Source organism: Plodia interpunctella, chromosome 4 (genome assembly GCF_027563975.2).
Source record: "Plodia interpunctella isolate USDA-ARS_2022_Savannah chromosome 4, ilPloInte3.2, whole genome shotgun sequence".
NCBI lineage: Eukaryota > Metazoa > Arthropoda > Insecta > Lepidoptera > Pyralidae > Plodia > Plodia interpunctella.
The window spans coordinates 8,854,789-8,882,143 of NC_071297.1; the positions used below are offsets into that span (position 1 = coordinate 8,854,789).

General features: G+C 36.3%; 1 protein-coding gene across 3 annotated transcripts in view; it reads right to left on the reverse strand.

The window, feature by feature from the left end:
- The window catches only part of LOC128669165 (protein kinase C-binding protein NELL1-like), a 46,530-nt gene that overhangs the window by 7,245 nt on the left and 11,930 nt on the right, over positions 1 to 27,355 (reverse strand). For all 3 annotated transcript variants that reach the window (XM_053743739.2, XM_053743738.2, XM_053743737.1), the window contains exons 2-11: positions 17,856 to 17,963; positions 5,612 to 5,762; positions 4,150 to 4,426; positions 3,850 to 4,005; positions 3,274 to 3,402; positions 2,615 to 2,708; positions 2,117 to 2,308; positions 1,629 to 1,748; positions 944 to 1,083; positions 190 to 310 (exon numbers count right to left, since the gene is read on the reverse strand). In XM_053743739.2, the coding sequence (XP_053599714.1) occupies positions 190 to 310; positions 944 to 1,083; positions 1,629 to 1,748; positions 2,117 to 2,308; positions 2,615 to 2,708; positions 3,274 to 3,402; positions 3,850 to 4,005; positions 4,150 to 4,426; positions 5,612 to 5,762; positions 17,856 to 17,963 (1,488 nt within the window). The remainder of the gene's footprint in view (positions 1 to 189; positions 311 to 943; positions 1,084 to 1,628; positions 1,749 to 2,116; positions 2,309 to 2,614; positions 2,709 to 3,273; positions 3,403 to 3,849; positions 4,006 to 4,149; positions 4,427 to 5,611; positions 5,763 to 17,855; positions 17,964 to 27,355) is intronic.

Consider the following 27,355-nt stretch of genomic DNA (forward strand, 5'->3'; position numbering starts at 1 on the left):
TATCATTCAGTTCACAAAACTTGATCTCGATCAACTTCTGTAGATGAAACACTCTACAATTTAGACAAGAAGGAGATTCGTGACTTGACTTTAGATATTGCCGATACCTAACTTTGTCAGAGAATACCTAAAGATAAATTGCAAGGCAAGAGTGTTGAGACTTGAGACGTAATGTACAATGTTACCGACGTGCGCAATTGTATCCGTCACCGGCGTACCCGTCGCGGCAGCGGCACGAGTACGAACCGGGCGTATTCGTGCACTCCGCGTGCTCGTGGCAGCCGTGCGCTGCGCTTGCGCACTCGTCCACCTGCACAACACGAAATATAACCATGAAGCCTTGCATGTATCTATATATTCCATATATGGAATATGTTAAATATAGATTATTTGATAATTTAAAGGCAAGCGGTGAAACAGGCCTTAAACATGCAGTATATAATTATAACATACGCAAATCACATATGCGAACATGTCGTTCTCCTTCAGATAAATACTTAAAATAAATTAATATAATGAACTCAAGTTATCATGATAAGTTATTTACATTTTAATTAAAACTGTCAAACGTAGCGTAGGCTGTAGCCTACTAGTTCTCGATTTACACTTTATGTTTTGCACACAAATAATTACTGTAGGCATTGTGTAAATATTGTATGATGGAATGTGTAATTTAGACGACTATTCGTGTTACCTAATCTTTTATTAACAACTGTGGTGCCCTCGTGACGCAACAATCCCAACACACGTGGTAATGTTTCACGACAAGGTTACATGCCCTTTTTATGCCACTACTGTATATCACAATAACCTTACATCTATTTTTTCATCGAGTTGTCCATTCTGATTGCAATATAAAGTGAATTTAAACTATTTTGAAATAAAAGTTTGCCCTAGTTTTAGGCTTATATCTACTACACTACACTATATGTATAATAATAACCTCGACACAGTTGAACTTGTCCCTTCGCACGTATCCGGGCAGACACTGACACACGTAGCTGCCGACCACGTTGACACAGCGCGTGTTGGAGTGGCAGTGGTGGCCGTGGATGCCGCCGGCCTCTTGACACTCGTCCACATCTGGAAATTATTCATTGTTATGTATTTGCACCTAATTTCAAGGCGGAGGAAAGGGGTGCGAACTCTGATGATTTTTTTTTCTTCGCAGATAGATATACTATCATGTTTGAAAGGCACCGTTCGTATATGGATGAGAGAGACATAGGGGAGAGGAAGGTGGCGTACGCGAAAAGACGGCTATATTCACACTGTTATAAATTCTAGACATGTTTTTTTAAAATAAAAATACAACATAATATACAACATCAGTACTAATATAATAAAGGCGAAAGTTTGTGAGTATGTTTGTATATACTTCTCCGCGCTTAAACGGCTGGGCCATTTTTATGTAATTTTATTGGATGTTAAGAATTGACACATAGGGTACTTTTATCCCGAAAGTAAGTTTGGTGAAAACGTCTAATATTGGCTCTTTATAAAGTAGATGGCGCTACTGTGCATAAAATTAAAAACGCAAGTATTAAAATTAATAATTATAACGAACGATAAACCGCGGGTAACACCGCGGGGTCCAGCTAGTCATAAAATAACGATAAAAGTCCAACCTTGACAAGTGAGGCCGTCGCCCCGGAAGCCCTGGTTACAGGTACACGTGTATTTGGTGTTGAGATTCATACAGGTGGCGTTCTCGTCACACGAGTGCCCCATGCTGCAGTAGTCCACGCCTGTCCAAGTAAAATAATTAATTTCAGTATGATTAATGAATAATAACACAAATGTAACTTATAATCCATGTGTTGACTTATAATCCATTTATTAAACTATGTCGGGATTTAGGCAGTAAACTAATTAGTCAGTCATAATTAACCTAACTAAAGACAGCAAAATATGGCGTTTCTTATCGTGTTATCTGAATAACTTATGTACATACTTATGGGCCTGGACAAAACTCCCTTCGTTCATAGTAGCAGCTGAGACAATTCCCAAAGAAGATACGCATCAAACTAGCCAGCCTAATATCTATAAGTTACACATAGACTTTGGGTGTCACAGCTCACACTACGCGAAATAGAAAGAGAGAGAGAGGCAGAACCTGGACAGAACTTGCAGCACTCGCCGGGCACGGTGAACTGGTCGGGCGGGTCGCAGGGCAGCGGCGGGCACGCGCTGTCGGGGTCCACGCGCGTGCACTGCATGTTCCCGTCGTGGCAGACGCACTCCGCGCACTCCTTCGGCACGAAGCGCTCGCCGTGCTCGTACAGGTTGCCCATTAGTAAGCAGTGCCCTTAACATTCGAAAATTATTTATTTTAATTTCGGGGGTCTTACAGCGAACTATAGGATCAAGTAAACATGTTTTCGAGTATATCTCCGTTGAGTCAAGTATTTAAGAATGCTGGTGGTAGTTTCAAGCAATCGGTCGTCAGCAGTAGATTTTCAAAATAACATGTTTCGTTAAATTCGGGAGCTAAACCTTCACAGCCACTTTTCAAAGCTACGTACTATAGCTAGCTATACTAAGGATATAGACTGCTAAGGAGAAACAAGACTAAAGATCAAAATGGCTAATCTGAGCATTTCAAGGTACTTACTCAAACAGGTAGGACAACATTCCCCTGGATGTAGCACTGGATTTTTACAGTCTGTTCTATCACACTCAACTGGCCTGCACGTTATTTCTCCGTGCTGAAACACACGTAAACAAGATAGATAATTACTATAATATAATACTACATATTGGTATCTATAATTTATCAACACACATTTCTTCTCGTGCCATATGAGTGTACCAATTTGATTCCTCATCTAAGTATAGCATTTTTAATAGATCATAACTGATTTACGGTGAAAGAAAACATAGTGAAGAAACCTGCATTCAAGTTGACGATTTATCAGCTTTTAAAATGGCGAAAACAATGGCAAACTACAGGTAATCGTTATATGTGTTATATGCCACATAATGGCCTCGACCCTCAGCTATAAGGAACACTACTATAAGAAGAACAGAGCTAAATTTTGGACAGCCCAATCTTAATATCATCATCTCAGCTCATCCATGGCATCCGTTATGAAATGGCGTGAATATATATTTTTAAAATGTTTATTCATTTACATCTATCACAGACCATTTAGCTTTAAGGCTAAATCTATTCACAAAGAGACCCACAGCACTACATTTAGTTACAGTTTAACTTTAAAAATCCCATCAGTACTACCAGGGGTATGTGCAGGAGGGATATTTAATGCTTACCACGCAGGAGCATCGATTGCAGTCTCGTTGCCAAGTGGCGCCATCTGCATGGACGGTGCCGTTGGAGTAGCACGACTTTTGGCAGTCACACTGCTCCAACCGCGCCAGTCTGGCTTCAGTTCCCACCAACTGAAAAATCATTTTGAAATTAACACTATCAGATTATATGGTAACCATGTTCGCATACATTGCATGTTAAAAGTTAAATCTTGTTTCATCTGATCATTTAAGTTAAATTGTTTTTTCTATCATTAACTGTTTGTTTTCCAAATAATAAAAAACTAGATTCCTCTAATTTCCTCCGAAGTTGCTGGCATCATCTCATTTGCTAGAAAATACCTGACAAACGGCTGAAAACACATTTTGAAAAATAGCTAAAAACACCTTTGATTTAATTCTCTTTTAAATAAAAAAACTAGATCAATATCGATTCAGCCGGTTGGCTGCTATGATGCCACGGACATACTTCTAAATATACACAGAGACGTTAAACTCCCCTCCTTCTGTTGTCGGGGGTTAAAAACAATTAACCAATCACAAATCTCTATGGCAGAAAATAATCTGAATTATAAATACCTTGAGAGAAAGGTCATGGATATGTGTGGTGAGCTCCTGCACGGTGGCCTGCAGCAGCGCAAATTGTCCGCAGGTCGGACATTCCGAGTCCAAGCCCGGACACTGCGCTAGGTAGCCGTGCGGGCCGCTCACCAGTCTCACGTCTTGAAGAGCACCCTGCAACCATGGCGATAACATTAGCACTGATGTTGTACTTCCTAACACACCTGATTATGGTCTGATTATGAGGATGATATGTAGTATATATGAATATGGGTATGACGCTGTGGGTATGTGCAGATTTTATGACAGATAGTATACCTTAAATAAAGAATGCTTGCTATTTCTCTGTCCCACCCAGAGAGCGAGTTGCGGCTGTGTGAAGTTGCGGTCGGGTGGCGGGATGAGCCGGCGGTAGAGCACGTGGCAGTCGACCAGCAAGGAGGCCTGGCCGCCGGACACGGCCAGCGCCAGCCGGTGCCAGGCGCCGTCCGCCAGCCGGAACGGGAACGTCTCGACGCGCGCCGCCGCCGCGCCCGCCGCCACGTAGTGCAGCCGCACCTCGTCGCGCCGCCCGCTCGACTGCACCTCCAGGTACCTGCGCACCCACACTGCTGCACTACACATCGCCCTGCCTCTCGGAATGACTCCGCCGCGCCCGAGCGAACTGTTCCGAGGTACACATAAACAAAGCAAACAATACATATAACGGGGCGCGACCGGCCGCGAGCGGACCTCGGCTCGCTCTACATCTCAATATCGCTCGGCCAGGGTAGGGGACCATGTACCTCGGAACGAATCGCGTTCGGTCTCGACCGAGTCTTTGACGTATCTGAGATCGCAACACGTGAGCGTCTCTGTGTCCAAATTGGCGCTGATAAATTTGGGAGAGACGACGGGCGAATCCGCGGCACGTCCCGCGGGCGGAGCGTCCGTCGTCGAACATAAAGAGAGTGCGGATTCCCATGTCGCTTGGAATGCAAGTGCGGAGGAGCCCGGCGGTGTCCTCGGAGCGGCCGCGCCTCTAACATCAACATCCAGGTGAACATCGAGGGGTGGACAGATACAAATACAACACGTCAAGACACAGAACACAAGACGGACGGCGGCAGTGGCGGGCGCATGCAACCGGCCCGCGCACACATACATCCATGCAGAGGTCACAGTGAGCGCAATAGGTCAACGGATGGATCGAGGAGGACATTCCGAGGCACAGGACATTCCAAGATACATGATTCTCCCCTATGCGCGCGCACGCATGAGGCCACACGGGCGATGCGTGCGCGCGCAGCGATGTTGAGATCTAGAACTCACCGTGAGGTCGGACTCTGCGCCGCTCCGCTCCGCTTGCCGCGGGCTCCAGTCCGTCTCGGCTCGGCAGCTCATCCCAAACTCTTTACTATTAATCAATCAATATTCAATCAATAAATATTCATTGAAATCATCAACGACCTAGAAATGTTGAATAACTAACATATATTTTGCTTTATTTTTAAATTCAACAATAATTTTTAACATCATAATACCAGACAAAATATTATAAATAGAATGGGTATATCGAGTTCGTTATCCCTATTTTCATTCGAAATGCGACTTCTTCTCAAAAGGTCTTCATAGACCGCACCTGACCGCTAGACCTAGACCTGCACCGCTACACTACCGCATGTTTCTTGTGTGAAAGAAATTTAATACGCTTTGAAATATGCAGGTTGAAGTATTCATAAGTGATTTAAAGGAAAACTATACGGGTTATTATGAATTGGTAGCAATCCCGGGAGTATACCTATTATAGCCATGTGAGAAAGAGAGGATAGTGCCAGAGTTGGCAGGCTCCTGTCTGAGAGAGGCCAGCAGCGTGAACTCCGGTGACCTCCGCAACAGCTCCGCGGCGCGCTCGAACGCGCTGCCTTCCACTTGCAGCGACCGGGAATCGCCTGTGAAGCAATTTTATTTAATTAGTTACAAAGTATTTTTTCCTTGTATTACAGGCGACTTCAAGACTTTAAGGTTATTTTTTCGATGATCCCAAACACAACCAGGAACATGCGGAGATGAGGGAGAATTACATAGTTATAACTTTTATGTGTAGCTCTGCATTCTAAGCCTCTCCTCTCTTAATAATTTCGGAATTATATAACCCTGTATGCTATTATATTCAATCAAACTCACTCACATCCAATCCAAACTTTCGCAGTCATAATATTAGTAAGTAGGATAGGAAGTAAGTATACAAAAGTATAAAGCGTAGATTAACCAGTGACATCAGGTAGGTACATTAAATTAAGTCTCTATGAATGAAAAATGTTTCTTCAAATGCGGTTAATACGAGTTTTGTTTATGAAGAATTCAAATTTCAAATTTAAAATTCTTTATTCAATTTAGGATGATATACATCACTTATTGCCATCAAAAAAATTACTTAAACTAAGTCTACTGCCGGCTTCCAAAGCGCAAGTGAAGAAGAAGCGGCGCAACAAACTTCACCGCAGCCTTTTCTCCAAGGACGTCAATTAACAAATATAGGTCTTATACATTAACTTGAATAATAACACTCATCCATTTAAATATCCGCCCTAAATTTATAAAATAAAGTAAAACTGATACGGATTGTAAATCTCGATGTGATTGTGTGTCTACGACGTGTCTACGCAGTATCTACGACTGTGCTACGAATGCTACGAATTTGCTACACGACTCTGGACATTTGTGGAAATGAGTAACTAATTGCTTCTAAAGTCAATTTAATGTAATGTAACGTAGGGCTCCTTGTTTGATCAGATGTACATGTTTGAACTAATTAAGTAATTATTCTTTCACCAATTAATCAGTGCGCTGCTTCTTCTTCTATTACTTCGCTTTGGAAGTTGGCATTAAACTTTTAAGTAAATTTTTGACGGCAATGTGTGATTCTGAGTTAAATTAAGGCCTTTGAATTTTTTTTGAATAGTATATAGCATTCGCACTATTTAGCAATAAATTGTACTATAGGTAGTTTTTATTACCATAACCCAATTAAAATAAGTCTAATATTTTTTCAATTTACTTTAACCTTTATAAAGATTTTGCGGTGCAATAAATTGTGATAAAAATCTGCACGCGGCCTCTATCGTGATCTAAAAGTCCTTGGCTCCAACGATCGCTCACGCTTGGCAATTTGCCAACTCTGCCAGACTCAGACCTATATTTTATGATTGCCTTAACCTAAACGAAATTAAATAAATTAGTGGCTTTATTTTTCATTCGCCATGTTTGCCAATAAAATTTTTACGTACTATTTATTATTCAATTCTATGACATAACAAGGTTTATAAACATCGACAAATAAAATTCATTTTTTTACTATATCCTGAGTATAAATTTTATGCGAATTTAATGCGAAATAAGTCAAAAGTAATTAAAATAGGGTTATAAGTTTATCAAAAGAAAATTTCCCATTTCACTATCAAATTGAACAAGTGATTATATATTTAGAACGACAAAATTGCATAGACTATTAAGATAGCAACATTCAAACTTTAATTCCAATTTTTAATATCGTCTTTCGAAAATCCAGTATTATTTAATCGTACCAATCTAACTAAAGATAAAATTGAGTTTAAAAAGAACATGAAACTAGGTTACCTACTCAAAATGAGGAGTTTTGCTCCAATAAGATTTAGAGAAGCATTTTCTGGCAGAGAAACATTCCGGCGTGGAATAACTGCAATGCAGTGAAAGTTTTTCACATCCCTTTTGTTATACAAAATACAATATAAATGCATATATTTTTTGTGGATGACATTTTCGATAAAGATTTTAATACAAACCAAAATTTTTATATAGAAATAGTCACGCTCGGAATATTATTTTGGTATTTCGTTTGTATGGTAAATCGATTTTGTATATATGTTCCAAGGAGTTCAAAATAAGCTTTGTAGACTAATTAATATCGACAGTATAAATACCCATCTCTAAAAGAAATGAGAATGATAAAGAGCCAATGGAAAATATGAAAAATACCCATCTCTAAAATATATCTTGCTAGATTCAAATTATTACAATCTTTAAGAAATCCTAAATGTATTCATGATTAGGTTGTCTACCCAAAATGTAGATATAGGCATGCAACGAGTATTAAAGTCTGCTTCATTGTCTACTTTTCCCCTATGTTATTTCAGCAACAGTCAAGTGAAATATGAAGCAATTTTATGAGATAGCCCTAACCCTCGCATATTATAAGTTATTTATTAAGAGCCACCCTTTCCAACATAAAAAGAACTCTGAACATCTTTACAAAACAGCAGGGGACCAGCTCAACTTCAGGTCATTTTAATTCGGTTGAATTTTTCAACTACAGTTAGGCCGTGCAAACTAATTGATATTAAATAACGTTTTAGCCAAGGGGAGATGAGAAAACAGGATTATTTATCATTGAGCCGACGGCAGGCAGATTTTTATGGCAATAAATTGTGTAACATATTGTTTTGCTTCAGGTAAATTGTCTAGAAATAAATATCTAGAATAAAATGAAGTGTTGCGAGTTTAAAACTAAGAACGGGAGTACAAAATTTTGAATTCTTGTTTGTTTCGAGTTTCGACTCGTCCACGCGCCATTCCATTCATAGCATGAGAAGCCGAACATGAGGATACGCTACAACTGTCTTGTAAAATTTAATATTGAACATTTCCAGTAGTTAATATACAAAATTATGTAAAGAGATAAGTTTATTCAAATACAGAATGAATATGAAGTCTGTTCAATTCAATCTACTTTAGAGATTTGTACAATAATGGAGTGGATCACTGTTATTCTTGGAAGCTTACGTAACTGTCTTACTCAGAATCGGCGAAAGCCCTCTCGGTTGTTTTCCCTCAATCTCATAGATATAGATATGACAATGGGTGGGAGTCAACGAACTGCCGGACGAACTTTCTTCCCAACTTGCGTCATTTATTTCTAAGATTTTGTATGATATCATTTTGGAATACATCAAATATATTTGTTGTCATATGGAAAATTTAACACAATAAACAAAAACTTCAAATTGAAAATAGAAAGTACAAGAATCCAATACTACATCTACAAAGAATAACTTTTTTCTTATTAGTTTTCAAAATGGCCAGTTCGTTTTAAATTAAGAAACTAACATTTGTTTAATAAAAAAAAAATCATAATGCAATGTAGTTTCTTTTATCTAAGATTGTAGTAATATTGTACATCCATGATTTTATCATGGATTTACATTTTTATTTTCAAAAACTATTTATTTTAAGGCCAGTCACGTCACACGACATTGAGTAATCCATAAATTTGAACTTATGGATTATGGTGATTTTTTGTGAAGAGACAGTTGGAGAGATGAAGAGTCACATTACATTTGCTATTTTTAACCCCTAACTACAGACGGAGGGGAGTTATAAGTTCAACGTCTGTCCGTGGCATTGTAGCAGCCAAACGGCTGAACCGATTTTGATCTAGTTTATTTTATTTGAAAGAGAATTTGATGGAGAGTGTTAATTTGTTTGAAAATCGTCATCAGCAAAATTTTGAATTCTTGTTGTAGATGCGCCATTCCTTTCGTAGCCCGTAGCCCGTAGCCCTTTTCTAGTAGGTGAGAGGATGCCAGCAACTTCCGAGTCATAACATTTGTTTACATTACATATACATAGGCTACTTTGTGCCGCGGACATAGCTATTAAAATATATTTCCAATTCAAATTAAAGTCTATGAAGATTCAAACAGAAAATTAAAATTCTGGATAAGTTTCCATCAGTACTTCGCCGCTGTGAATTAAATATGCACCCCTTTTGGAATAATAAACGGCCTCCTGTAAATGCGGTCTGTAAATAAGGAAAAATATTTAGCCTAGCAAGTAGTCCGGCAACGAATAAAATATTTATTCAATTTCCACTGCGACAATTATCACATAATTCGGTACAGCCATCAGCAAAACGGCTCCTTAATAGATCGAGGTATTATGTAATTGAATGGTTGTAAAAAATATCATCACTCCAATTTAGGTAAATATGCAAATATATATATTTGCAAATGCAAATAAATATATATATATATTTATTGCAATAATAGTAGTAGTAATAGGCATGGTACATCTTCCTTATTCATCCATAAGCGTATAAAGCCATATCCCAACAGTTTTATTCTCTAATTCCATTAGACCAGTGCCAAAAAATTATTTTCAGATCATCTTGCACACATAATGTTATAAGATTTAAAATCATTCAATTTTAGTATGAGCAGACCCGAAACCAAATAAAGTGGAAGAAAGAAGTTGTTAACGAAGTAGAAGATTTATTATTTATTATAAAAAAAACTGCCGACAATAAGATTGGTATTTCCACGTCAAGAGTATTGTTCATTTTTAGGGGAAACTTTTGCATTGTTCGTGAAGTGTAAAGGGCATACGGCGGCTCCTGACAGTTAGTCCTGTCTGTTCAGTGGTCGCCCCCTTCCGCTCGACCCCCTCTCCTCAGGGGGTATCCATCATCCACGTGCGATATTATTTCGTCATCCATCCACCCTACTCCGCACTTTATTACTCGCTCGTTTAAGTTTGGTCGCGTGCCGTTTGACAGGCAAACGTCATTTCGCGGAATTGCGCCAATTTCAACGACGCAATGTAATTTGGGAAATGAAATTGTTAATTGATCATAAAAAACTAACTATACAAAATATTATTGATCTTTTTTTATTCTTAAGACCCCGTTCTGACTATACTCAAACTGTAGGGGATCATTAAAATGGATAATGTTGATGATAGAAAAATAAAATGTTACCTATATTGAAGTACAATATAGGTAACAACGAAAATTAGACACAAAATAAACGAGATTTTAATTTGTTAGCAATATTTTAGTTCAAACACAAAGGCGTCTTGCCAAGCGATACAATAAAGTGCTTTGGATTGGTAATAAATATTAATACTCGTAGTTACAATGCCACATTAGATATGTCATGTTACACCCCTCTACAGGGGTTAAAAGTATCACGAGTCATTGAAAGTATATAAAGTTGTTTCTTAAATAAAAATAGGACTTGTTAATATCAGTTTGTTACAAGTGTAATAATGTCTATCTTGAACAGCCGCAATACTTGTATAAATTCAAAATTGAGTTGCAAGATTCAACCAAGAGACTAAGTGACATTGCAAGTTTAATAAAAGCTTGTAACTTGTAAAAATACGTTTTTCAGTGCCAGTGCACCGAAGCTTACAGACAGACGGTAATACATACATTTATACAGTTGATCTATACGTCATCATTTTGCACCCATCGTGTTTTGGTTTAATTAAATCCCCCCGAATAATTGAAATCTGGCGACACGCAAATATTTGCGCGCTCTGTGTAAACACTTTATTCGAACCCCCCCGCCGTGAATTTATTTATTGCCAATACTTTCACATTTCGCTCGTTCACATATGGCGCATTAGTTCCAGTATTTCCCAGAAAATTACAGTCATTTACTGTGAAATTGGCTTTAATACACGATGTTCGCGTAAATTTGTACAAGTTGATTTCACGACGTGTCATGTTGGCAAATTTTTTACAGTTTATTTTTTTATTGTATTAGTATTATTTTTTTCTTGTTTTTAATTTTATTTATTTACTTTTTTATTAAGTATAAAATATATTTTTTTCTTATTTTTTACTGATAAGTTTTAAAATATCTAGTTTTTATGAAAAGATGCTTGAGAGTCAACTTTCTATATTATGTCAGTAAAAAACTCTTAAACTAGTAATCTTAACCAAGTTAAAATGGGTAGTATTTATAAGTAAAATAAAATATAACAGTGATATTTTAATTTACTTATAAATACTACCCATTTTAACGTTTCCAATTTGAATAAATATTTTTTTATTTATAATTATTAACTTGCATTTATGTTGGTATCTCTGCTAAGCCATTGGCGTGTGCTTTCCACTTGATTTGCTCATTTCTGCGCATGTCATCTGGCTCATTGAACAAATTAGCGCCATCAATGAACCGCCGCTGCTCCACTGTGGGGAGTAGTCGTAGAGGTTCTCTATATTTTTAGTGTAAATTCCATTAGTTTTTCTAGAAGAAACTTTATTTACTTCCAAAGAACAGTAAACAATACAATACAAAATATCTTTATTGCACAAATTAATTACATAGTATACATAAGTACAAAATGTATAATCACATATAGCATGACATTATGGTATAGATACATTGTGGAAAAGGCGGCCTTATCGCTGTAAGCAATTTCTTCCAGGCAACCTTTAGGGAAATTGCTAGACGAGGAAATACAGAAATGCGGGTCGGATTAAACTGACTATTGTAAAAATAGACTTAATAGAATAAATATACTTAAAATAAATATATATAATAATAATAATAATAATAAACGTTTCATTATAGTTTGAAATAAAGAAATTATTTTAAATAGGTGACGCCGAGCTACGACATAGAATGTCAAAGGGCTTTTTATTTTAAAACATACAGTTCATTATAATTTTTAATAGCTAATTAATAATTTTTATCAAACAATATTTTTAAACTCAGTTTTGAGTTTTTTATCCAATATTTTTGGTTAGCCAATAGTGTTGCCAGACGTCCCGTATTTCAGATATAAATTCAGATGTCCCGCCGGGTTCTGTTCCGTATATCAATTCGATTTGTAATTGCGGAATCGATCATGCTACAGTTTGACAAGTACCTATCTACCAGCGCAACGTTCGTACGTACGTACGTATGTAGGTAATGTAGCCTAACCACAATTTAAATTAATTTCGATAACATTTTCATTCATTGAATGCAAAGGGATAAGAAGGAGGGTCCCGCCGTCGTGCCCTTGCCGTTCGCGTTCCCCACACTTCACTTAGTTTTCTTTGATTTTAGGTTCGGGTTTCCATGGAAGAGCGATGGAGACGTCGTGACTTGACTTGAAGGAAACGATGCGCGTCACTAGTTACAGGGGTTACAAATATCATATTATTTTCTTTATATCATGGCAAGGAATTGTATTCTTATTATATTATATATTTAAAACCACCTTCAAATTTTCGGTTAAAACGATGAGTGATAAAAAGCTTTTATACAACAGCACAACCATACCTGCTATAGCGGTTACTTTATTAACTTTACCAACGCTTCCAAGTTGCAAATTGAGGAAAATCTAGACCGCAGATTGAATTTACCAGCTTTACACATATTCTATCTTACCAGACAAACATTAATCAAAAAACTCTATTAAATATTCACGTTCCATTTCCCCGCTACCATCCCGAGCGATTCAATTTTCCGAATCTCCGCTTCGCAACCCTATTCCCCGGGCAGCTTATTGCGATTTCACACGGACATGTAAATTGGTGATCCGTGGCCTGGGACCATTATCGGAGAGTGTAATCCCGCGGGTAATCCCACGGCAAATCCCGCAATCCCACAGCGACCGGTGATTATCTTGCCTCGATGACACTAAATTAGACCATGCGAATAGGGCTGTTGCTACGTAAATATTTTTCTGTTGCTATGCCTATTTAAATAACAAAATTGAGCAACATTTTTGTTATTTTTGAAAATAAACCCTTTCAGATAACATAGCTGTTGCACGTATGTTATGTGTTTTACCCAATTACTAACTAAATTACTAGGCTAGCTTTTTCTTTTAAACATTTCTGTAAGAATGAAACGTTTGTAAAGTACCATAGATAAAAGAAAATTAATTTTATCTATATAAAGTACATATAAACGTAGTCACAACTACATTGGGGCTTATTTTGTCAACCAAATGTTCCAGGACCAACAAAACAGATCGCAGCTAGAGCTTGTTGACTTGTATCGTCCCTGACAGTCCCACTGGGCCTATGCATTCGATTCACTTGCTCGTAACATAATCCCTGCCATTAGCCAGACGCGTAATTGTCCGGGGGTGTCAGTCCCAATTTGTGGGGTCGTTGTCGAGCATTGCCTCGTTGTCCGCGCTACATTATCTGTGTTTCCAGTGTCAGACGTCAGACGCACGCCCGCAACCCGCGCTCGTCTCGGAGTTATATAGGTACTCCTAGTTTCAGAGATATGCTGACGGGTCTTTGCTATTGATACATAGTGAACATTTTGTTTTGAATATGTACTTACTTTTACATCGTAACAGTTCCTTGTTGCATACAGGCCTATGACGCCTATGATTTAGTGGCGGTTGCCTTTCAGCTGCCAAGACCATTGTGTCTTTAGCATGGATTTAGTAAATACTTCGTACAGATTACCTACTAATTCCATGGTCTTTAGACACCTCGCATGACACTTACGTGAGGCATAGATTAGTCCTATTCTAGGAGTGAACATGCCAGAAAATATTTTATGTAGGTATTTTATGTAAGTATCTATGTAATTAAGTACACATTTAACGATAATACGGACGGAAACTACACTATAAGCAAGAAATCTTGGGATCGTGTTTGACAGCAAGCTTCGATTCGAAAATCATGTCTTGGAGATTGTAAGAGGTTGTTTCTTTCGTTTGAAGGTTCTGTACAAGATACGATACCTTCTCTCTGAAAAGGTTCGCACAAGATTGTGTGAAACGTTAGTTTTATCGCGGCTCAATTATGGGGATACTGTCTACGGACCGTGCCTTTTGAAAAGAACTCAGCGTATGGTGCAGAGAGTTCAAAACGCGTGCTGTAGGTTTATTTTTGATATCGCACCTAGAAGCCATGTAACTCCGTACCTGAACGAAGCCTCCATGTTAAACATGAACTCGCGTAGGCAACTACACTTGTCAACTCTGCTTTTCGGAGTAATAAAACGCCAAAAACCGGAATATCTGTACGCAAAACTGAATTTTTACTCCAGAAACAATCAGAGATCGTGCCGACCGCAATTACTACTATCCCGACATAAAAGTGTTGCTTTCAGGGGCAGTTTCCGTTATCAGGCGACCAAATGTTGGAACAATATTCCCCCACCATTCAAGGAAAAATCCAAATTTTCATTCAAAAAACAATTGCTCTCTCATTTGCTAGAAAAACAAAAGATTAATAATCCAACGCGCCGTTGCCGGTAGCGGCCACTGCCGCTGAATAAGTTGGTAAGCATACCAGTTTTTAAGAACATCTCCAGAATTATTGCTTGATATAGACAGATCAACAAAATTCTCCATTTTATTGTTGCGTCTCTTTCCTGTTTCCATGTAATGTTCTATGTAAGTAACTTTATTGATTTACTGATTGATTACTCTTCTTGTTTGCTCTCCACTTACTGTGGCTATGGCTGAAAATCAACGCGTTGCTCCCCTAGGAGCAACATCATCGTTGAGCCATGACCTTTTTGTATTGCTGCAGCACACATACACATTTCTTATGTGTGATTGTTATTTACCCGTTTATTGTGTCAGTTATTTTTTTGTATTAACTTTTAATTATTTATAAAAATTATTAATTATGTGTGTGTACTGTGGCTACAAATAAAGTTTTAATCTATCTATCTATCTATCTATCTATAGATACATATTAAATAAACATTCATATTTCAATATTAATCGTTTACGTAAAATACAAAATTGTAACATTGACTGACAGACATGCAATATAGAAATACATCCATGCAGTGACTATGCCAAGGCTTTATATATAAAAACCTTGTTAAAAATTGACATTGGCTAATGCAAATGTCAATTATCATTCATCATCATATTATCAACAAAAACTCGAAAACAACACCATGGACTTACATAAAAATAAATTGAAAGGTTAAATCTAAGTAATTTTCTTCTACTCCATATTCATAGCATTCATAATATTCTGATAGCACTTGTTTCTCGAGTGTACAACGTTGCTTGCAAAATTCTGGCAGGCGTCCAGACTAGACTTGTTATATCACTTTAAAATGTAGGTCCTCTTCCTCTGGTCCAATTCAAGTCGCATAAGGTAAGGTGCATTTTTCAGGACCCGAAAATGACAGCTCTCGATTTACTTTGCCTCATAGTTATACAAGTATTTATGCGTGAGAACATAACCTAGTACATGTGTCTAGTTTAAAAATAATATTTTCAATTCAATTATACTCTATTTATGTCCAGCAAACAACAAATAATCTAAACCCTTAAATGTCACTGCTATTAAAATTAAATTTAAAATCAACAAAATAGCCAATGGCATTGCAGACATAATTATTAGAGCTGTCAATGTCGCGGTCGGTCGCTGCGCTAAATGTTGCTCACTTTATTGTGGCAGGCGTCGCGCTAAGTAAGCTTGACCTGCTATTCCGAGAACTGTGACTATGAGTTTGAGTATATACTATCGACTGCATGTCAAGTTACTTCATAGACTTCTATGGCATGGTAATAGAGGCTAATTTGTAATACATTTGTGTAGGTTGACGGCCTGTAGACTGTACTGTTACAAATGTCGATCGCTACGTAAACACTTCTGCTCTGAATTAATATTTATTTAGCCACTACTGGCGTGGCATGGTTGTCAATTTGCTAGCTTAGTTAATTGAAGCCATGTGGAATATTTTATGGTGATCGATTACGGTATCCTAGATCTGTGTAAAAAGGAATACCTATAGGAGGTTTTCAAAAAGTTAAATGTATTGAAGTACCTATAATAGATCAAAACAAATCATCATCTATGATGCACGAAGTACACAAGGTAATTATGTAGATGCCCTAACCTGGAAAATAAAATAAAATAACAAGAGACAAGCTCAACCAATTTTCACGAAGTCTTGATAGTAACCTAATACACTGGAGCAGTATCATGGGTTACCAACAAACGTGTACAACTAACAAAGCAATATGTCTTTCTTATGAAAAATTATATTCACTTATCTATAAAATAATTTTAAAAACGTTCTTCTATTTAATCATTAACTTTACATTGATAAGACATAATTTCATTTATTCATAAACAATATCATATTAGCATAAATTAGCGATAGCCCACACTTAGCCATTTTACTTTTCAGTTTAAATTACTTGACTCGAAAGAACGGGTGAGTGATATAAGACAAGGCGCGGCAAGCATTGCTAATGGAAGGAGTGGAATTGCAGCTCAAATGGATTGCATTCCACTGTGTTTACGATCCTTAATGGACGAGTATTCGAAGTAACTATGCTTTTTGATGATAGGCGTTTTATGTGATTCATGTACTCGTCTCAATCCACAATGTCGTAACTCGTAGTTAATAAAGGAAATTCTAAACATGTTGTAGCAATGGAGTTGCCCGTTTTGGAATATTCACTCACATTATACTCAACAGGTAAGGATGATTTGAATGACCATAATACATGGAATTAATAGGTACTTCGTTGTACTAGTAGAAGTACTTACTAAATCCAGGCCGTAATATTCATTAACCATCTCATGAATAACATGATTATCGTTACACAGATAATATTATTCCCCTGCCATAGACAATTGCAAGCGCGGCACCCCTATTGCTCCAGAAGGTTAAACCTTATCACATTATACTCGTATTAAAAAAATGAATTAAAGTACGTAAATAAATAAATGAGAATACTGCAATAACTGCAACGGAACGAGCCATTCCGAGCTTCGTAGATCGTCTACGAGAAAAGAGCAACTTCGTAGGCAACAAGTTTGGCTACAGCTCTGTTTAATAACTTCGTAGACGAGGGTGTTCGGACTGTAAATTCAGAGACAATTCGATTGCCATCCTACATTAGTTTGCAGATATAAATACTTTTTTTTACAGAGCATAACAAAAGGTGACGTAACGTAACGCTACGCTGTAATACGCGATACGATAGCTTATATATTTATTTAAACTTTATTGCACAACTTTATAAGTTTACAATAGGTGGACTTAATGCCATATAGTATTCTGGATTTTGATGAATTTTGGTTTGAATGTAGCTAAAGGCCGTACAAACATAAGTTACTTTTTTTAATCAACCCCCTAGTGATATGATGGGGGGTGAAAATTTGTATGAAAATCATTTTGAAAAGACGACTTAGTTAATATATAGACTTAGTTAAGAATAGCCATTCTACGCTCACGAAGTCGGAGATGAACAGCTAGTGATAAAATAAATAAATGTACCTTGTAGCTCGTAGGCGGTGGCCGGTGGTTGCACGCCCGGCGCGACGCTCACGCCGGCGCGCGACGTGTTGTGCAGCGACAGTGCGCCCAGCAGATCTAGCTCGGTGGCTGAAACAATAATGAAAACATCACTACAGCTGATAAAATACATTAATTTATGAAGGAAGGATTAACATCGAAATTTTAGCATAAAAGCCACCATATTCTATTCCATGTTTTATTCTATACGTTTACCAATTTTCATCAAAATCCCCAACGATTAAGACGAGATGATCACGCTTAGAAGTTTGAAAACTTGTTATCTAGCTTCGCAAAAGTAATTTAACTAGAATAAATGAGGATGAGGATGAGCAGGACATTGGGAGTTCCGAAACTACTCTCTTTATCAACATGGCCCTACACATTATCATCTCTATTATGTAGGTATAATAGAATTAGTTACTCTGTAACGCAGAGGGCCGGTATTTTTCGCGGATCGATAGCGGAGGCTGGCTCCTCCTGGTCTCATCGATTGCTCAGATGTAGGCCACTACTATTACTCAGAGTTCTGCCCAACGGAAATTATGGCCTCGTAAATATTTACACACCCTCAAACAATCGTTTGGGGATTTTGCTCGTATATTTGGAAATTTTGCCCGTCTTTGTAACACTGACCTGAAAAAATATGTGTGAAGATAGCGATACAATGACAACGTCGATAAACAAAAAAATAAATAATGTTAATGATATTTATGACAATGTATCAATTAACAAGTGACAAAATGCATGTATGCATGCATAGATGAACAAAAGTAAAAAAATACCTGGATATATAAGTGATATGAGAGGAATTATATTTTATTAAGTGTTTTGGTCCTAATTACCACGTCTTTATTACCACGTCAAAATGAACGCGGTAATTAGAAATTTTCTTTAAAAAATATTACAACTAGTTTTAACTTGCCTGTAATATATCATTGTCATAATATACATACTTAATTAAATGAATACTTTATTTGTCTAGTTTTACAAATACGATAAAGAGCTCCTTTTTTACTGAGGAGAAGAAGTTATTGTCGTGTGTATGTGTCCCGTAACAACAAACAAGTGTAGCAACTTCGTAGCATGTCTACGCACTAGATATACACACAATTATTATTGGTTTATTGCATAATAGTCAGAAACTATCTGTATATATAATACAGAAATATTAGTAGCCAATATAGATTTAATTTGAATACTCGTGTTTTCTGAAAATTCTCTGCCTGTAATAAGTATCTTATAAGCTACGTTTTTATGGATAAACTCAAAAGTTGTAGAAAGATGCTCACTTTTCAACAACATCATCTATAAAGAAGTAATACAGCAATAATATTTAAAAGTAGTAGTAGAAATAATAGTATTTTAATTTATTACAAAAGCATTACACTAGATTTTATTTTGATGAACATATAAAAGCACGACTGTGTAACAGTAGTTAATGGGCATTTTTTAAAATATTGTATAGTACTAAATACTAAACGTTTTGAAAATTAAAATTTTCTTTTTTAGGTTACCGTATAAGGAGCGAGCACTTCACTTGCAAGCTCCAATTTGCAACGCCTCTGGAAAGTGTCATTCTAGGGTTCACACCAAAGTCGCTAGAACTTAGTTATTATTTTTAACAAATTTTCCAATTATCCTAATAAAAACTTTTGCTGAACACAACCGAAGTGTAAGTTTTCTTTATTGGATAGAATATCAATAAACCGACTGTAATAATATAAAAGCGAAATATATAACAAACGCGAAATACATACGCCACAAAAATATATAAATCTAACTATATTACTAAATCATTTTATAAAATATTTAAAGCTGCAGCTACAATACCTTCCTATTAGATATAGATACAAACATCGTGAGAGGCCGATTACGCACAAACTATATCACTCACAGCGAATTATCAATGTAATTCAATCTATGTTAGAACAATATCACGATGGACAATATATTATGATAGACAGATCCAGGTCGCCTTATATCAACATCGATGATCTAACTCAATCGCGACAACCCTAGCGAAGACAGGGCGCCGCGTCGCCGCGTCGACCGCCTACAGAACTATGAAACAGCTGTAAAGCTATGAAATACAATGCGATGCTCCAGATTACCTTTTAATGTTGTCTCGTTGGTAAGAAGAGAGATTTCTGATTTTTTTTTGGAAATTTTATGAATCAGTCGTTTGATATATAAAATTGTTTGTACTATTGACGCTCCTATATAAAGACCATTTTGGCATATTGTCATAAACGAACTTAACATGATGATAATAAAACTGATACTTACTCATGAATTTTGTGGAAATATTTTTGGGCAATCTTCGCATCGGTTTTGTAAAATTGCAAGCGATTACCAAAAACCTTTAAATATGACTTTAGTCGCGTGAGGAAACCGACGAAAGGTTCGTTTAATAAGTCTTGCTATTACTTAATATTAATGATGTTTGACCAAACTAAGTATAATTGCCGACTGAAGTAATAAAACTAGAGGAATAAAAATGTTATCGCACAGGCTAAATGCGTTCCTAGCCATAAATTTTCCGAATGCAACACTGTTCGCTACGGAAGGCACCCAGACTGGATGCATTACGCCTCGTAAAGGCTTCTGCGATTTATATCACGTAGATATCGCTATCCATTGCGGCGTGGATAATAGTGTTAGTAATTACAAACGCTAGTAGGTAACAGAATAGGGGTAGGTAAATTTACCTACCCCTATTCTGTTACCTGCTTACATTATTTGCTAGTTTTAGCACTAATATAATGTGTTAAAATTGCATCGTATAAAAAATTATAAATCACTTACAAATCAGACATAGAAACATCAATTGGAGATGACATACGCAACTTCAAACTAAACACTAGTTTATACTACAAACACTAGTCTCTAACAATAGTCTACCGTATGACACAGTTTAAACATAGTCATAGTAACCTACCTACTTCAAAAAAATACACCCCATTCCTCCTACGATAGTATGGAAATACCACAGGAAATACTAAGCAAGTATTGCCGTTACTATGTACTATTATATTTTATCGCCTAGAGTGGGATCTAGTCGCTATAAAAGTTGCATGATGAAGGAGATGTGTTTACGATCGAGAGGAAAATACGTTTTATGACGTTCTGGCAGTAACCAGTGTGGTTGTGGAGAGTTTGATAGACTGTTAACGCGGCTTCTTAGACATTCTGGCTCGGTTTAGAAAAAGTGTAAAGTGGACTAACTCTAGTACTTCTCTAGTTAGTCACTAGAGGAATACATAAAACGATAACTTACTACATCTTAAATTATTAACGTATAATGTATATAGAACGTATGGAATTATGTTATGAATTCACATAACAGCTACCAAGTACAAATTAAATAAGTAAGTACACTTTATCGTGAAGTTTTGTTTACATATTTATTTATGACATTTGTAACTTTGCCGAGGAGTTAGCGGTAATATGAGATTAATAGAGCAGTAAAACCTGTTTTTGAAAGAAAGAAAAAATATTTACCAAAAACATGAGTACAAATGGATGTTGAAATGAATTAAACCAACGTGCGGTACCGAATATAGGTATGCAAATGTAAATAAATAAGTGGCATGCTATCCACTATAAATCACAAAAAGTAATAATTTATACTAGCTCTAAATTATATCTGAGTCTATCATTAAATCATTTAAAGTATAAACATTTATTAGTTAATAAAGACTCGAGGTTCTTTTTAAATAGATTTAAGTTTAAGCTTTTATATTGATATCCAAATAGCACCGAAAATTTATAACAAAATTCCAATTTTGTTGTAAATTTTCGGTCCATACATACCATACTATTAAAGAGTAAAGCAGTTTTGTTGTTACAATCTTATCCATAATTGAAACTAATTATAATATATTAGGTTAATCCAATATTACGGGTATGATATTTATAAACATGTAAAACTTTTATATGAGCTCTAGGAAACCTCCCTAGGAACTCAGGGCTCATTTTATGCAAAGTCTACTAACTTATGGCAGACACTGTATCCTAGAAAATTAAGGGACAGTAGAGTTGCACAAATTAGCCAAGACGTCAAAGTTGTCACATCAAATGAGGAGATTAGCCTTCATTAAGGAGTTTGAATGAGAGCCGACGAGGTGGAACAACGACGCCGACAGCTGTCCGCGAAATAACAAATAAATTCACCTTTAAATTTCTATGCGAAATTGGGATTACTTTTTTGAAAATTCAAATTTTTGTTGTAAATGTTTAGTTCTGTAAGAAATATTTAATTTTTTACTTCAAAAACATTAAAAATTGTTTAAACTAGCCAAGTATAATATCTTTTATTATTTCTTGGTTTTCTCCCCCGATTATAAATTTCGAATCCCTCGAGAAAATCGAATCTTGAGAAAAGCTAGCTAACTTTCCTCAATTCGAAATGAAAATAGAATATTTGACACCGTTGAAAATCATCAATACCAACTGGGATATAACCGCCGGGAATTGATTCCTTTGAAAACCTTGTCTAACAATCTACATTTAATATAATTTTGTTTACAATTACGTCATGCTTTATTATAAGTACCTACAACACCACCTAGCAATACCGTTTCCTATGGCGATTCTCACCATAAGTAGTTGAGCAAACAGCGGTATCTAACCTTAAACTTTGTACATGCAAAATATTTGCACTTACTTCCATACACTTACATATGCGCAGCTCGTAACTGTACAATCAACTACACAATTCATTTTATAATATTTACAACCGCATTCAAATTCTCGAACGCCTGTAAAGCCGAAAAGGCAAAATAAGAAAAGTAAAACTTTTCTTATTTTGCTATTTTGAAAACATACACATTCATACATATATATCAATTACCTACACTAATATAATAAAGGAAGTCCAATCTAAAATACTAGGTCTGGGTTTGCTAAATTAATTCATTAGAAATGCTACCCAGAATTTCACAATTCCAATTAAAATATTAATTAATTAATTAATTAATTTTTCATAATTGACATAACAAAACATGGGGTGGATTGACCGTCGACTTTTTCCGTTGATTGTACTCCAATATATGATCTGGATGGAAACCTGATGCCCTGTAAAATGGACTATCCTATTACCGACTAAGTTAGTGTCGGGGGGAAATAACAATTAACTGAAGACCTTCGACATGGCACGTGGATACCTGCCACCATTAGCCATATGGCCACCGTAATTATGTCTCAATTCGGTCACATTAACGATCTGTTCTGCACTTGATAGGGAAGAAGACATATAGTTCTTTTAATAGTCACATAGATAAAGTATGCTTTTAACTTTGTACAATCGCGAACATCATCATCATGCAACAATAGCCTTGGGAACAAGGAGGGTTAAGGTTAGGAAGGCGGCTGGTTGTAAAATCACATCGAATCTTTAAAATTGGCATGATATTTACGCTGACTCCAGGCTTGCGTTACAGCTCCGAATTGAACACGGAACACGCGAAAGTGAGGGAGTACCAATTTCTATTAGTCCAAAGGTTTGAATTGCAGAGGAGATTTAAATAAATATATGGTTTAGTCAACTGAGATATTAGCATACACCTATTAACAAATTTCTCCTATTTTAATATCTAAATGGAAGAAACTATAAATGTCATTTAATTTTGCGTTGTAATGAGACCCTGGGGAATAACGTTAAGGTGAAAGTTTAATCGAAATTAGCGTTCGTCGGTGGCGGATCGTTTACACGACTCATCCATTATAGGCTCAAATAAACCGAATTTGTAGCGGCAACGGGTCGACAAAAAGTGTAATCGAAAACTAATAACGTTAATTCGAGTAAAACACGATGGTTGGTAGCATGAACGCGGCTCCGTTCCGTGACGTGAGTGGTGACCACAGAATTTAGAATAATAAGGCAATAGAATTACCTTATGTTATCTGGTATGTATACATGAAAATATATAATTTGTAGAATATTGATTTTTTGTAAAAATAGATTCCGTTGATCTTGTTTGAGTGACATAAGGATCCTCAGTCTTACGCGGCTGCGATCGATCGATCGATAGCTCTTGTTTGTTTTTTTTTTAGAAAACGAGTCTTGTATATATTCAGGATCAGCAAAGAATACCAAATATGTATACTTAATTACATATTACGAAATTACATATATATAATTTCGATAAAAAAAATGTGAGATGCGTCTTATCAATTTTCAGGGCGTCAATGGCGCTTCTATTTGGCTGTTATGAGTGTATTAATCCGAGTTCTGCGGCGGTGACATATGTGCGGCGCGCGTGCCGCCCTGTCGTGTCGCCTTTCATTACATTTTTTATACTTCTCAACCCAAAGACAGGCAGTATTTCACCGTTAAACGTTTAGTCAGTTGCTTTTATTAAAGTTCGCCAGTTTAGGTAACAATGTCTATCCTTGACCTTCCTATAAATAGGCAGCAATAAGACAAAGATAATTCAATAGGTAGTTTCTTGGTAATGTTGTGGATATTAATGAAACTTTATTTACCCTTCTAGTAAATTAGCTTCAAAACATTTTTTCTGTAGAGACGTTATATAAATTTGTTTTCAATAAAATCATTCTGTTCTAATCTAAAATAGGTCGCATTCCTTATTTGTTAACCTTTTAAATATGTAATTATTTATTATTTACATGACACACAAAGAGATTAAGTACAATGAAAGTAATATGGCACTAGATTATATTCCACTCCATTTACATGTGCATAAACGAGAAAAAAATCTAAGTCTTAATCCTCCAACCTTCCACGTCCAAGTTACCAGGAAAGCATCAGGCGATAATATTGCGACAGATGATGACTGTGATTCGCATTGTTTTTATTGTTTTCCAAATTGCGCTGATGCAGGTGAACTTGACGCGGCCATACTGCTGCGTTCAAAATGTGCTCACAATCACGCGATTGTACGCGCGTTATGTAATATAACTTTTATTTTTTTGTCATTTAGTTGAAAGAAAACTTTTAATATTGGTTAAGTATGAACGAAAAGTTGGATTCTTCAAACTTCTCAACTGTTCAAATAAAAAAAATAAATGTAGATAGCTAAATTTATGATTAAAATAAATAAATTATTGTTGAATCCAACAGAACTTTAGGCTAATTGAAATGAACGCACACTGTTTTATAAAACAAAGTCTATTTCATAAGGTTATTTAATTAATCTTAATTTAATCGCTGCTTAATTGAACCTGGACCTTTTCCGCAATTTGGGTTTAATTATTAAATCCTTTTGTTCTGTTTTCATTAATTTAACTTGGTTGAAACCTTCCTTATATACATTTTATCTATATTATACTAGCTGCGCCCCTGGGCTTTGATTCCGTGGGAATTTCGGGATAAAAAGTACCTTATGTGTTATTCCAGGTCAAATTGTACCCGGGTACCAAAATTCAAAACAATCCGTCCAGTAGACTTTGTCTAAATGACTAACAAACATACATACACAAATATGTACTTCCTCACTAACTTTCGAATTTCGCATTTTAGTAGGAAGGTTTTGCTTTCTCAAAAAATACATATTATTTCACATATTTTATATGGATAAATCAAATAAATAGGTTATCTGTTTATTTTTTAGCAACTACCTTAATATGTTTACATATTATTATTCATATAAAATTATGTCCTTAATTTTTTAATTTCTAATGCATAACACCAAAACAAAAATCTTTTAAGTAAATTAGGCATATTACGTATGCAAGATTTTGGAATATCGCGTCGGTTAATGAGGACTTGCAGGGGCGGCCGGTGGTGGACAGGTGGCCGACACGCGTGGCTGCGCCCCCCGAGAGCCCTACCGGCTGGGCAAGCCCCGGCAGGCTCTGGATAGCGGTTTCACTTGGCCAATAACGACTTGTAACTATGTTTGACTCGTGGGACAGATGGCCAAGACAATAAATCCCGTTTTAGGCTCTAGAGTCATTATACATTATCATGGAGTTTAATTGAAAATAGTTATAAATTAGTTATATGACTTAGATAAATTAAATTAATCTAGGAAGGCATTATCAGATACTAGGGCCACGGTGGAGCAGGGTGGGGCGCTTGCCCCACCATGACTGTGACCTGCAACTGTAAGTAGGTACCTTATTACAGTCAAACCTAATCAAACCTAAACACTACAATACTTAGCTACAATAACTAAAGTCGTCAGTCGACACAAAAAAATGCGATCAAAACAAAAAGCTTTTTATTTAGAGAGACATTTTTGGATGGAAGATTTCGTGACGATGACACAAGATTTAATTGTTGTCAGAGAGTGACAAAAAAGTCCAGTAAATCGTTGAGGAGTTCCCTCATCGAGAGCCGTTCCTGGGTGCACCATCTATCTGGTCATGCTTATCATAATTAGACATCGTCATCCAAACTAAACGTATTTACAAAATTTCAGCTCAATCGGTTGAAGATATCTGCTTCAAAATTGTGTTCCAATCCAACCGAAAGCTTATAATAAAAAATTGCATTCCTTGGAATATATCATGAAATGTTAGCATCTGATGTCATGTACCTATTTTTCAAGAGAATTCTAATTTTCCGATTGAAATTCTAATATCGATTCGTCCTTCGCATACCCTTTGCCGTGGCGACTCGCGATCAACATCCGGTGCGGCGCCAAGAATGTATTTAGAATATCGTCAATATACTTTAATATCTACACATGGGCCCTACCTACTTCTTCATACATGTATGGTAAAATATTCATCTGATTCAAATAAAGATATTTATTCTGGCAATTTACGTCAGGTGAACTGATTCAATGGAACTTTTAGTCGGAGTTGTACTATCACCAGTAATGTATGTCTATGACTATCACCAAGTGAAATTTATTTTGCTTAATTTAAGTACGTGTTATCAATAATCATCAGATTTCCAACATATCCAAGAATTTCCGCATTTAAAACAACCTTGTTCTAAGGGCGGGATTAATGAAAACATTTAGCGAAAAACTGAATTGAATCAAACACCTAATTTATACATAACACTGACAATGGTGTCTACACCAAGAATGAACCATAGTTTTTCACGACACATGGCCAAGTGACCACATTTTCTAAGTTAGTGTTAATCTATGGAATTGAGTGTGACACTTTGAACTTGACAATGGCCGAGGCCGGCGCTTACGACGCCGAATGCTGAGCAAACACAGATAACGCAACACTAGCGATACTGCGCGATACGAGAGCACGTGTGTACAATGTACATACACCGTTTACAAGAGGCGGACATGCGGTCACTTGGTTGTTTGCTAACGACTAGCACGATCGCTATTTCTAACATAGGTTTATAAAAACACTTGATTATTGCCTTCAGTACAACATGCGGAAACAAAATAAACTAAATTATTGAAGTCATATTCTAATACTTTTTAACATACAAAAGACAAGTTAGGATTAAAATCATATTTGACGCTAGTCAGTAATTCCAAATGGGCGACCAAGAGGGTAAAATATTATCTAAGTAAGTTTTTATACTTAGTAGTATT